At 34.3% G+C, this 13,256-nt stretch overlaps 1 protein-coding gene across 2 annotated transcripts in view; it reads right to left on the reverse strand.

Moving 5' to 3' along the window:
* LOC117106706 (thyroid receptor-interacting protein 11-like) overlaps positions 1 to 12,741 on the reverse strand; it is a 24,706-nt gene extending 11,965 nt beyond the window's left edge. Inside the window, exons 1-9 of one of the 2 annotated variants that reach the window (XM_033248117.1) lie at positions 12,632 to 12,741; positions 11,801 to 12,049; positions 8,523 to 8,597; positions 6,631 to 7,255; positions 5,904 to 5,947; positions 3,408 to 3,542; positions 2,272 to 2,831; positions 1,845 to 2,010; positions 342 to 476 (exon numbers count right to left, since the gene is read on the reverse strand). In XM_033248117.1, the coding sequence (XP_033104008.1) occupies positions 342 to 476; positions 1,845 to 2,010; positions 2,272 to 2,831; positions 3,408 to 3,542; positions 5,904 to 5,947; positions 6,631 to 7,255; positions 8,523 to 8,597; positions 11,801 to 12,013 (1,953 nt within the window). In that variant the 5' untranslated portion in view covers positions 12,014 to 12,049; positions 12,632 to 12,741. Of the gene's footprint in view, positions 1 to 341; positions 477 to 1,844; positions 2,011 to 2,271; positions 2,832 to 3,407; positions 3,543 to 5,843; positions 5,948 to 6,630; positions 7,256 to 8,522; positions 8,598 to 11,800; positions 12,050 to 12,631 lie in introns of both variants that reach the window. The other variant, XM_033248116.1, reaches the window with a different exon arrangement.
* Positions 12,742 to 13,256: the final 515 nt, after the last annotated feature.

Genomic DNA, 13,256 nt, shown 5'->3' on the forward strand with positions numbered 1-13,256 from the left:
TATATGTAATTTTTGGTTGTCGTCACTCAAATGTCAAGATATAAAAACATAGATTAAATGTTATGCTTTCTGATAACACATTTCATACATTTAAAGATGTACCTTTTGTATTGAGCTACTTGAGTGATTTTCATTTGAACAGATGTATAAATAATAAATTAACTAGATACTTCATAATTTGTTAATATGCTGGAAATTAAGTTAATAATTAAGAGTAAAAAAATTGTATCAGCAAAAAACTGAAGGATTTCACTCTGACTGACAGAACTTATTTGATAATTTAAAATATCTTCAAATGAACATGGATGTTTGTATTTGTTGCAAAGACAATGTAGGTTTACCTTATGTTTTTCCAACATCTCTTTCTCTGATAGTATACTATCATATCTTGCTCCTAGTTGAGAGAGCTGTACTTGAAGGTGATTGACATTTTCTTGGAGTTGATCTTGCTTTTCATGTTCGACTTGAAGTAAACCCTTCAGATAAAGTGAAAAATTCATCAACAGTCTACAATCAATAAACCAAATTATTATTTTGAAAATTAAAGCTGGATTTGCTGAATTACGCTACAGTCTATATTTTATGAACAGACAAATTTTGTCAATGTGGAAGAGCAAGTAAATGTGTTGACCTCTTTCTTGGCGCGTAGTAATTGCATCGTGAAGTATTGCATCCAGGTACTTAATTAAGCTGTCTGTATCTTACTTAATACTGTATGCGCGTAATGATATTGCTTGTCTTGGTATATATAGTGAACTTCACATGGCTGCTAGGCGGTTGAACACTGCCATCGTTACTGTACGGTTTGGCAACGTAAAGTAAACTTAATTTACAGGTATGTTAATGAATTGTTATATTGATCATTGTATTTTGCTAATAGTAACACACATTGCGATATCTTTAATGATGTTTGATATTACGATTTATTTATAATTGATTCGAGCATCAGTATTAGGTAAAATTTTTCAAGTTTGCAACTGAGAATGTTGTTTGTGATGGCATAGTGGATGATAGGTATGCATGCCGCAATGGTACAGCTGTGTGTGAATGCTGTAAAGTGTATTATTGGACTTGTTTACATTTGAATATTATCACTAATCAATTATCGTTAATCAATTATAATGGATCATTTTTAGATAAGAATACAGTTGAATAGTGTATAGGCGGCCAACGATGGTTGTGTTCCTCCAAAGTTAGTTTCTATTTAAATCCTGGTATGCGCATTTTTAATTACCTATGCATTGATATTGTAATGGTTATTTAATATCATGATTAATTGATATAATAGTATCGTTTAGTAATGCTGTAGATAACCCTACCCGGGACTTTTATTCCGGGACCTTGGTCGATGGCCCCTTGGTTTGGACCCTGCTGTCGAAAATGTCAGACACCTTTTTAGTAAATTTTAGTAGCCACCGTTGGATGCCAATGGAAGACATATTCAGCTCCCTGGGGAAGTATTGCATAACTTGCTACATGAAATAAATCAGTGCAATGCCACATAACTTTCTGCAGTAGGTACCCACTTATACTCCTGGGTGGACAGAGACAGGATGAAGTGCCATGCTTAAAAGACACAAGCGACTAGCACAGAAAGGTTTTTGAATCCCTGACCTCTTTCACAAAAATATGTTAATAAGAAATTGAAGTAAATTTTTACAAAAATAATTTTGGATTTTCATCCACCTCATCTAATGGTTTTTTGTTTTTTTTTACACTACTGTAGGTTTTCATTATAATTTTTTTTTTTTTTTCTTGATGACAAATATTTAATAAATTGAAACTGAAAAATATTGGCCACTACACAAAATGAGTAAAAAATAATGAAAAAATAAATATTTTACCTTCTGAGCTGTGATATTCTGCTTTAACTGCATGTCCTTCTCCTTCAATTGCGCCCTCATGCTAACTACAACATCCTCCAACGCCTGTTTCTCCATCGTCCAATCAGCTTGGAACATCTCAAGCTGTTCAATTTGTTGTTGGATTACTTGAGCAGCTTCTGGAAACCTGGGTGAAAGAAACAAGATGATGTTGGTGAGGTGATTAAAAAGTATGTAAATATTTCAATACTCTCAGAGTAAACCATATCACTGGAACTTTGTATTTGATTACGACATTCAAGTTATTATCATATTTAGCATAATGCTTGTGTATATAATTTAAATTATGAGGGTTATTAGTAGCAGAAGTAGTACTAGTAGTTGTAGTTGTTGTAGTAGTACTAACTTTTTTGACAAAATTCAAAACAAATTTTGACCAGAACTATACCTCTGTTTCATGGAAGAAAACATAATAGAATCGTCATACTCTCCATCGAAGCTGATGGAGTCGGACCCTTCCACCAATCGACGTTCTCCATCACTACTAACATCTGTGTTTTCAGCACCAGTCATATTGGAAACCTCAGTTGCAGTGCTTGACTCTGACGGTGATTTTGGACGTTTGTACTGTATATGCTTCACAGCATGTGTCTCAACAGATGGCCGAGTGACACTTTCTGTTTCACTATCAAAGCCAACCTGAGAACTGCGAGTGTCGTCTCGTTGGAAGTCGTGAAAATTACGATTAAGTTGGACTATGACTTTCTCACATTCTTCTTTATCTCCTACTAGAGACGAGCAGGATTGTTGAAGGTCGGAAACCTCGTTTTCAAGTTTGACTACGTGTTCACGTAGAATCTGGTTCTCAGCTTCCAATGTGTCAACAAGTTCGGAGGTAAGATCTTGGATCTCAGTGTCCCCGAGTTCCTCAATCATTTCCGAGGTCTCTGACTTCATCAACTGATTAGTTGCTTGGAGACTAGCAACAGAACTCTTACTCTCTGATACCTATCGAAAAGCAAAAAAAAAGTTCAACAACATTCATTAAACTTACTGATAAGTTTCTTTGATAAGGAAGTTTAAATCTTCTAATTAGGAAGTATGGCTTGTCTGTTGATCTGGTTAGTAAATGTTGCAGTTGAGACAGAAATTGCCTTCATTTTTCTAACAAACACCAACATGTTATTGAGGCTGATCATTGACTGTTACTAAATCAAAAGCAGAAAGTTTCACTTTCCTAATCGTCAGAGTAGTTGGCACACTGGAAGCCATTCAGACTCTAAACGTGAAGTTGGTGGTTCGAATCTTTCAGTGACCTTCTCTTATAAACACATTTCACCGCATCCCATTTATGTAGAGATCTCCTCTTAAAGGTCTATATTAGTGGATATGTAATGAAATGTGAAAAGTTTGATGTTAAATGAACTTGCTTTCCTGTATGCAGAATAGTTATGCATGACTGAAGGAAGTGAGGAGGACATTACAAATTGTTCATCAATGTCAATGTAAAGTGAATTTAGATATTGAGAGCGCTGCTATTTTTTACAATGGGTTTGCAATATACTCAAGTTTTATCGTTCTTACCTGCTCTCCGATATCGATCATTTTATTGACAATATCTTGCTTTTCTCGAAGTAGTTTGGTACGACGAATAATCGCAGTGCTGCTGAATTTGTTCCTAGCATGCCTTAGTTCCTGTCGCATAGTACTGGTGCTAACCTAAAAATAAGATTACAACCACCGATTAGCTATATAAATAAAGTAATATTAAAACAGACTGAAGCTTTCTTAATGGCCTAAGAGAAATAATACCTCCACCTAAAAATAATGTTTACTGATCTTTAAGATTTTATTCTGCTACAGGGGAGGAATAGCACACTGTTTTGCTACCCTCTGGATTCCCAATTGGTAAAGAAACTCACTTCCTAATCCAAGGGTCCTACAGGTAGCTTCAACAAGAAAAAAAATCCACCCCCTAATCATCATAGAGAGACTTAGTTCATAAACCATATCATTGAGTGAACAGCTTCCCTTCCAATACCAAGGTTCTGGGTTCAAATCCTGTCATTACACAATGAATTTTTCTCTTGACTAAAACAAGTCCACTTCCTATGCCTCTTAATGAGACTTAGTTTATGTGCAGCATCCTGTGATGTATTCGCTATTGATAATCTTTAGCCCATGTGCTTAAATAAACATCATGAAATAAATCTGTATGAATTTCCAATTGGATAGAAATCAAATAAATAAATAAATCAAATAAACATTCTAATTAGATTAATTGATTACATCATGCTAATTAATATTAATGTGCTGTATTTTTTTTGACACATGCAACATGAATGATAACTGATATTAATTGAGTTAATGAAGAAATATCATTAAAGATTATTGAAAATGCACATTCTGCAGGCGATATAGAATACTTCACTGCACTCTGATTGAAATGGAAATGCACTTTAAAGGTCATTCAAGAATATTATTACACAACAGGCAGCATCTTCTACACTGCAGAGGAGAACTAGTATTAACCAATCAATGATAAGTTTGTAGAGCACATGATCTGATGATGTCACATTTGTTCTAAGCCAATCAGAATCAGTATAATGTATTTATAGTGCAGAATAATCAGATGGGGGAAAAAATGTTAATTTGGCAAAAGTAGATTAAGAAGATGAATAAACTAATAACAAATAATATTTATATATAGAAATAATAGTATATCTATTTGAAATACTATTTTATACAGAACTAATTCAGAGTGTTTTCATCAGGAGATTTAATAGGAATGATGTTTAAGAAGATAAATAAACAAATAACAAATAAATATCTATATATAGAAACAAAATAGTATATCTATTTGAAATACTATTTTATACAGAACTAATTCAGAGTGTTTTTATCAGGAGATTTAATAGGAATGATGTTTCACCCTACCTGACATGCTATCACACTGAATGCACAGTACTTAGGCAAGAGTTTTCTCAAAACCTTGTTTCACAAACTTTTTTTTCACAGATTGTCAGAGGTGACGGAAAAAAATAAAAATAAAATTTTGTTTTCTTATTTTCAAATATTTTTGCAAAAAACATCCAGACGGAGAAAATAAAAATGAAATATTATTGGTGTAAAGTAAACAGTTAAATGCTTTAAATTTATATAATTAGGAAGAAATATACATATCTTGCTTTTGGAGATTTCAAGACAGCAGCTGGCATATTAAAAAGAAGAAAAACTTTTAATTTTTTCAGAAAAATCCTTTCATTTTGTGGTCAAAAATAAAATTTAATATTTATTTGAAATCATCATTATTGGCGGTCAGTGGGTTCTCCTAAACAAGGTATAAAAAATGTCTCACCTTACAAAAAAAAAAAAAACTTGCAATGTGATTCCCACCCAAATCACTTGCAAGATCTTTTTGTATATAATGAGGAATTTTCTGGGCATTTAGTAAGATAACACATCAGGTAGGACAAAACATTGATCCTACATAACAAAATTTATGCTGGTAAATACATCTTTCTTTATTTTTATTAGAATATTATGATACCAAAAAATAATATACATAGTTTTGGTTTGACTGGTAATTATTAAAAAAAAATAATTTGCTTTATTTTCCATATTTTATGCAAACTTTAGTACATGCAAGTTCTTATAGACACACAAAAAAAATATTCTGTAGGTCCAAATTTTCATTAACAAACTTCCCATAAATATGATACATGCTGGCATTTGCATTGCATATTATATCAGCAAAAAATAAAATTATAAACATACAAAAACAATTTTTTGTATAATTTGGAATATAAAATTTAGAAAATATATGTAAATATTAAAACTGAAGGTATACGATTAGAATATGGATTCCAGTTAATTTTGATAGTACCAGGTTAAAAAAGTCAAAGAAGAAAATGCATTGAAAAGGGTTAAAGGTTAAATGAGGTTAAAGGTTGATGCTATTTCTACTCTGCAGAGTCCATGCTGCTCGCTATAGAAAAGCAAGCAAATATGCAACTGTACATGGCTGGCTTCCAAAGCTGCCAAAAGTCTTTGTTTAGTTGTGTACAAGTCATCTCGCACCTGATCGTTATCTCGACGTAACTCGTTCAGCTCGTCTTCTTGCTCTACGAAGAACAAACATTCAAAGATTTAATATAAACAATTTTTGACAAACTAACAAATTTGATTGACAAAAACATGTGATATGCCTAAATATGGCCATGAAGACATCATGACCATATATAGGCACTTCATGTCTATATATGGGTATACAACTTATTTTTGTCAAATACAAATTTGATAGTCTGCACAGGTCTTATATTAAACCCAGGCCCACACTATATCAGTCATGGCGCCACTTTCTGTTAGCCTTTGATGGCAAGACGGCATCCAGAGTATAGTTACTGAAAACGATCCGTTGCACACGCCTCCTGATGTTGCATTCTTCTTGCAATCACATCAGCCAACGACTGTTGGTACAGTGTATGCCTGACTGTTGCTACAGTAGTATGTATGAAATCCATCATTTCCTACTTCATTGGCATTTAGTAAAAATGAAAGCTTTGAATGTTATGTCAAGTGTGAAATCGTTATATTTTAAAAAAATTAATATACAATATTACTATTTTTATTATGTATTTTATTTTAATTTTGTATAAAGTAGGTCTACCTATTTACTTAATAAAAAACATATTTCTCCAATTTGGGTTATCAACTTAAGAAGCAACCATAGAGTAGTATGTAAAAACCATATGCTATGACTAATGCTTACATAATAAAAAATTAATAATTAAATAATTTTCCTGACCTGTGACCTTTTCTTGAAGGCTTTGAATCTTACTGTTGGCTAGCTGAAACTCTTGTCCTTTACTTTCTATTAATTGTTCATATTTTCTTTTATCTCCTTTAATGCTTTCATTTTCTGCTTGCAATTTATTTAATTTCTCCCTTAATTGTTTTTTCTCTTTCCGGAATTGTTCATTGTCATCAAATAAAACTTGTTTTTCAGTCTGGATGGCTTCAAGTTGTCTATTAAGAACTTGCAATGTCCTTGATTTCTCCTTTTCAACTAGTTTTGTCTGTTCAAGATCGACTTTGAGTCGCTTATTCGACTCTTCTAAATGTTGTCTATCTTTCCGTAGTTTTTGTAAGGAATGTTGAGATTCACGAAGCTCGCTACGTAGCCTGTCTACATCCATTGGACTCGAGGGACTTACGGGTGAGTGAGTGGGTGACAAGCTGTCTGAATGTGGAGTGCTATGGCCTGATGATGACGCATCATCTTGTAACAGATCTAGTCTGTCTTGGAGGTCTTGCAGTTCCATCTTGTGTTGGCGTTTAATGCTTGCCTGTTTCTGTATGTGAGCGTCTTGCAGAACTGACAACTCATGTTGGTGGTTATCATCCTCAAGGGCTAGTTGATTTTCTAGTTCCTACAAAGAACATAAAATAGTGATTTTAGACCACATTGGTAATGTTATTTGATAGGCAAATTACAGTAATATTTTTAGCACACCAACAAGGTAGGCCTACTCAAAAATATTGTATTGTAGAATAATATAACACAAAAGTTGAAAAAAAATTGTAGGCCTAGGTATACAGTATTTTCATTTTACAGTAGTTTGGAACGATAATGTGGGTAGAGGAGCTGGCAGTGGTGGCCTACTCTACTACAATACATTAAAAAATGGCCTGGACCCAATCGTCTGTCTCCTGAAGTTTTGATCGCGATGACCAAGAACGTACATCTACTGTAGTCCAGGCCCTAGGCTAGGCCTAGCCTTGCTACCGTTACTCTACAACGTATACTGTATGACAAAGCGACCCACGCGGTGCAGTTTACACGCATTTGTTTAAATGTATTTTACGTATAATAAGACTATACCACGAAACCATTGACTAAGATTAAATTATTATTAACGATATAGCACCATCTAATCGCAGTAACTACAGTGTACTAAACTAGGTCTAGGCCTCATGTTTTAGTGGAAAAACCCAAGCTAGAAAGTCTTTATATTCACACTTGTCTTCAGTTTGCATTCAAAGAGTACTACATAACTGGCCGTCGGGAATGTAGTACCTTCATATTAGTCTACGCTTTACAGCCACTGCCCTGCATCTGCCATGTTAAAATAACAATTACAAAAAAAAAAATAACTAGCGAGGCACATAGTTAATGTTTGCAGCTTTCTTTTTAATTTAGGCCTTCGCCAACATGCCTAAAGCAGTTGGTTTTTTTCTGTCAATCCAAAATATTTTCACCCATGGCGACTTGGTGATTGGTTAGCGTGGGGCCCAGACTGAAACACTGAAGAAACTTCACTCACGATGGAAAACAAAAATGTCGGAAAACTTTTTCTTGATGCATGCGTATTTGCATAAATGTCTACATACACACACGAAAGTGAAAACAATAGTTCCTATTGCATTACATGCATAGGAACTAAAAATTGTTTGTTTGCCCTCTTCCACCTGCACCTAAATCGCTGAAAAAAATAGGGGGGGGGGGGGAGGAAAAGAAAACAAAAAAACTTTTTAAAAAAAGGGTATTTTTTTAGCTTTTTTATTTACAAATTAAAAAAAAATGTTCAATTTAACTTTTTCCACCCGCCCCTCTTTATCATTTTAAAAAAAGAAGTGCAAACAAACAATTTATTTTTTTAGGCCTAATAGTAAATCAATCATGAGATTCCAACCTACCTTAATTTGTGCATGTAAGCTGGACTCATCTACAATCCCCGTGTGTTCATCTGCCCCACCAATTTGAAAATTTGACTGAAAAGCAAGCAAAATAGTTTTATAAAATAACATAATGTAAAAAAAAAAATCATTATATAACTTGAAGAGCTTGATATAGATGTTCAGTCAACCAACATTGTAATGTAAGGAATTTGTGTAATTTAAATAAAACAAAAGCAAAATAGTTTTATAAAATAACATAATGTAAAAAAAAAATCATTATATATATAACTTGAAGAGCTTGATATAGATGTTCAGTCAACCAACATTGTAATGTAAGGAATTTGTGTAATTTAAATAAAACAAATAAAACAATGACATAATGACAGTTTACTGGCTGGTCTGGTTATTGTGTTCAGGCGTCGCATGTATACATTTTAAATGATGACGGCTCAGGTGTGTGCCTATTTAAAAGTGAGTCGTTGTTGCGGAACGTGGCAGAACAAACAGAATGAGTACTTAAACGAGTCACGGTGTTGCAAAATTGTGACAACTGTAGAGTTGTATGTGTGCAGGATTAGGCTGGGTTTTGCCTACGGTGCTTCACATGTTGCTGGCCTATATTATCTTGACTTACATTGCTGTCAAACAGGCTTAGCCAGCAAGCCATCCGGCCGTCTTTTGGACGGCCTACAACTATTTAGGACGGTCACTTTTACCGAGACGGCTTGGACGACTTGGCCTAATCAGCTCGGCCTAGCCTAATTGGGCCTGGTCTACCTTTAGCAAATTCTTCATACTCTTCAAATCTATCAAATGTTATATTAAACTAAAGCTAAATCATATTTACGTTTGATAAAAGCAACATTTATTTATTAAATGTACGTTGTTGTTGTACCGATATTCGGTGGGGATTCCCAAAGATGGGCGTGGCACTGAGCCAATGGGCAGGCCACGCCCACTGGACAGCCTATTTCTTTTTCTGGCTAAACCCTTGTGTCAAACTCACGTACTGGTGATGCGTACAACGGACGTACCAGAATCAATTGAATATAAAGCAGAATAAGAAAGATTTATTTTCAAGTTATTTACCATCATTGATGGTAGAAAGGACCGAAAAAGAGGTCTCATAACCGTTTGTTGATGCAACTCGTTCGTTACACCGGAACGCAAGCACGTTGTCCGGAACACAAGCTCACAGGACCACAATATACGATACATTGTGGTCGCACTGGAAACTGGACTGTTCGCTTGATAACTTGTTACTCGACTGTGTTCTTGCTGTAGAGACATTTGTGTTTTGAATAATTGTTGAGATTCGAGAATGATTGTCGTTGATTCTATTGAGGTTAGCTGTTATCTATTTATTACACTTATTCTATTTATTGAATTTTATTACTGATATAGGTTACCTACATTGATGTTGAGATCGTGATTAATGTGTTATCGTTGTTGACGCTGATTATTACATTTATCACATCTATTACATTTATTGACTGTTGATACTGATAGAATAGTATAAATACTGAGATTCATGAATAATGTGCTATTCCTTTATTGATGTATGTTGTTATATTTACCATATTTATTGACTTCCATGGATTATCGAGTTTGATATATACTGAGCTTATGGATATAATAATATGTTAGATTTATATAGCAACAGCAACAAGGCCTCTAAACGCTTCACATTACTACCCCCAGTCATTGGATTAAACGCCTGGAACACAAACTCAAGCTCCCTGAGGGAGTATTCCATAAAGTTGCAGCAGCTACATCAGCGCATTTTGTCATTTAACCCCACCAGGTACCATATATGCACAAGTACAGTACATATATGTGGATATGTGTACAAGTCGAAAACGACACTAATAACGTGAAATTGAAGTGTATTTCAATGAAAGTCTTAAGGATAGAAATACATTGTAAATCTAAGCAACCTTTGCATGATGGTACTAAATGTACGATGTGCTTTACATTATTTGTTTATTGTCAATTACCTTTTGTCCAGCTTGCATATCCGGGGAAACTTGTGACAAACAAACAATATATTCATAATGTAATTTTCCTGTGCTTACAGTATTACTTTGTCATAATGTTAAATTCCCATGTGGCATTCTCATATCTACTTGTAGTTGCGAATATTCAAACACAGAACTTAATGTTTACATAGTACAGGCAATAAACATATGTTTTGTATGTCAAGATGTAATGAAATAGATGAAGTGCCTTGTAATGTGTTCTATCTATAATTACATTGCATTGCATTTGATCATTGTTTAATATTTTTAACGTCAATTCTATATATTAATGCGAGTATCAAACATTTTTTTTTTGGAGCAATGAAGTTTATCTTATCTTTTCTTTGCATGAATGAATAGAGGAATAATTGGTAATCATTTCTCAGGCTAATCTTTATATTTTTGTTGGTTCATTGAATTCAATAAAATTTTTTAAAAAATATATAAGTAAAGCAATTATATAAATGATGTTTATTATTCACTAGGGATCACCATCTATTCTTTTATTTCTGTATATGATAGTGTGAAATAATTAGCTGTACTGATTGAATCAATAAGAAAATATGTAAGAAAATAATTCTTGCAACTATGTCTATCTAGGTGAGAAGGTATTATAAAAACCCCTCTCTTAAGTATAGCATTTCGCAGGTTGTAAATGAAATATGTCATGGATTTGTGAAATTTACAAAGTAGTAATGACACCTATTTCTGACAATCACATGTATATGTTCCAGGATATCATTAGAAACCTCATTTATATGGTAATGTAATAGGCCATTTAATATCACCAAGGATGCTGGAAGGTAACTGTCTTAATGTACTCCGAAAGGCGACATTTTATATATTTGTTTTTGTACTTTTATTATATATTTTATAAAATTTCAATAAAACCAATACTGCAGCTTTATCATATTGGGAAATACAGTACCGTATATTCTCTCATATAAGGCAATCGCATACAAGACAACCCCCGACTTAGAAAAAATATATGGATGATTTCTGTTATGTCAAGCCTTTAAAACAACCCTGTTTCAGCGTCGGAATTCCTACATTTTGCTACTTTTTTTGGTCTTGATATTGCATCTAGCTGACTAAAAATGTAGAGCTAATCTTAATATTACTGTAAAGCGTAATTAGCACTTTATGCACTTTTAAATGTTCATCAAAATCATATTCAAAAATTAAATATTGCAAGCCACCAGAACTTTTTTTGAAACAAGCTTTCATCATTACAGTGGCTTCATGTGATATCAATTTATGAATTTAAATTTATCTTACTTGTGTAGACTGAGATCCATGAAGCCGTCTCCACTTCTCACATTCTGTTTGTAGGTGGGTGACCTCCTTAGATAAACGGTTAATCTCATGCTGTGAAGAGATGACATCGTCGAAGTCATGATCATCAGGAATCTTGGACCCAGAGAGGGAACTTGTTGATGTACTGGTGGTCATGGTTGGTGACATTGACATCATGGAGTGGAGATCCTCCATTTCATGGTGCTTTTGCTTCAAGTGTTTTATTTCATCCTTTAAAATGTAAAATAAAATAATAAATAATTCTGAATAGATGGTCTCCATGGATGCGGTTAATCCATGTGATGACTGCTTCTGAATTCTTCCCTGAACTACCAGTGAAAGAATTTGTGTTCTGGAGACTGTCACCACTGCCAGCGAGTTTACATGCAATACAATAAAGGTACGTTTGGACAGTTCTGGGAGCGTAAACTCACATCTTTGATGCCCTGAGTGAAACGTGTCAGACGTGAACTTGGGTCCCTGATACAATGATAATAAACCTGCATCCAGGCCTGGAAAAAAATGTCTATGTCTCCGACCATGAAAACTGTCTTGATAAAATGCCTTCAGCACGAATTGTTATATGATTGCTAAATAGCCCAACAGTCTTTTAATTTCCCCAAACACCCCCACCCCCCACCACCAAAATGCCTCTGTGACATTCACCTTGCCTCCGACCGCCGGTCATGCACTTTTTGCAGCTCTGCCTAAGTCTCTGATAGCGAAGCTGTTAGTAATATTTTAAAAGTTAACATATATGATGACACGACAAATATAGAGTTCCAAATTTCAGTGATTACCCTAAACACTAACCTGTCTTTCTTGAAGCACATTTCTGTACTGTTGCGATATGGTGTTAATCTGTAGTTCTGATGCCTCTGCTTTCTCTTCTATTTCCCTGTTTATCAACTTCAGTCTTTCATTCTATTAATAAAATAAAACCAATCACATTCTTAAAATGGCATTAGATGGTTCAGTGTATAGAAACAAAAGTAGTTTCACTACAGAATAAAAATGAATATGTTTATTCATGAATTGTGAATTACTATTAAATTGGGATTTATAAATTTACTTTGGTTGTGGCCGAGTTGACTGTGGCCGAGTTGACTTGTGGCCGAGTTGACCTGCACCCAGGTTACTAACCAAACTAAAAAGGTTGGGGTTGTATTGTGTGTGCTGCTGACTGACTGGGATGATGGGTGGGTGATGGAAGGACAAGGTAAGGTAGGCCTACCTAGAATGTAATAAAAATAAAATAACATTAAATAAGTAGGCCTAGGGCCTAGGCCTCCTAGGGGCCTGGGGGATTTGGCTAGGGCCTAGCTTGGCATCATAGATAGGGTCCAGGCTAGCCTAGGCCTAGCTAGCTAGAACTATAATAAAATAACCTAGCCTAACTAGGCCAATCAGTGTAGAGTAGGTCCTACTGACTGTGTAG

The sequence above is a fragment of the Anneissia japonica genome, unplaced genomic scaffold (assembly GCF_011630105.1).
Source record: "Anneissia japonica isolate Jap-2015-1 unplaced genomic scaffold, ASM1163010v1 scaffold287705_len1045735_cov187, whole genome shotgun sequence".
NCBI lineage: Eukaryota > Metazoa > Echinodermata > Crinoidea > Comatulida > Comatulidae > Anneissia > Anneissia japonica.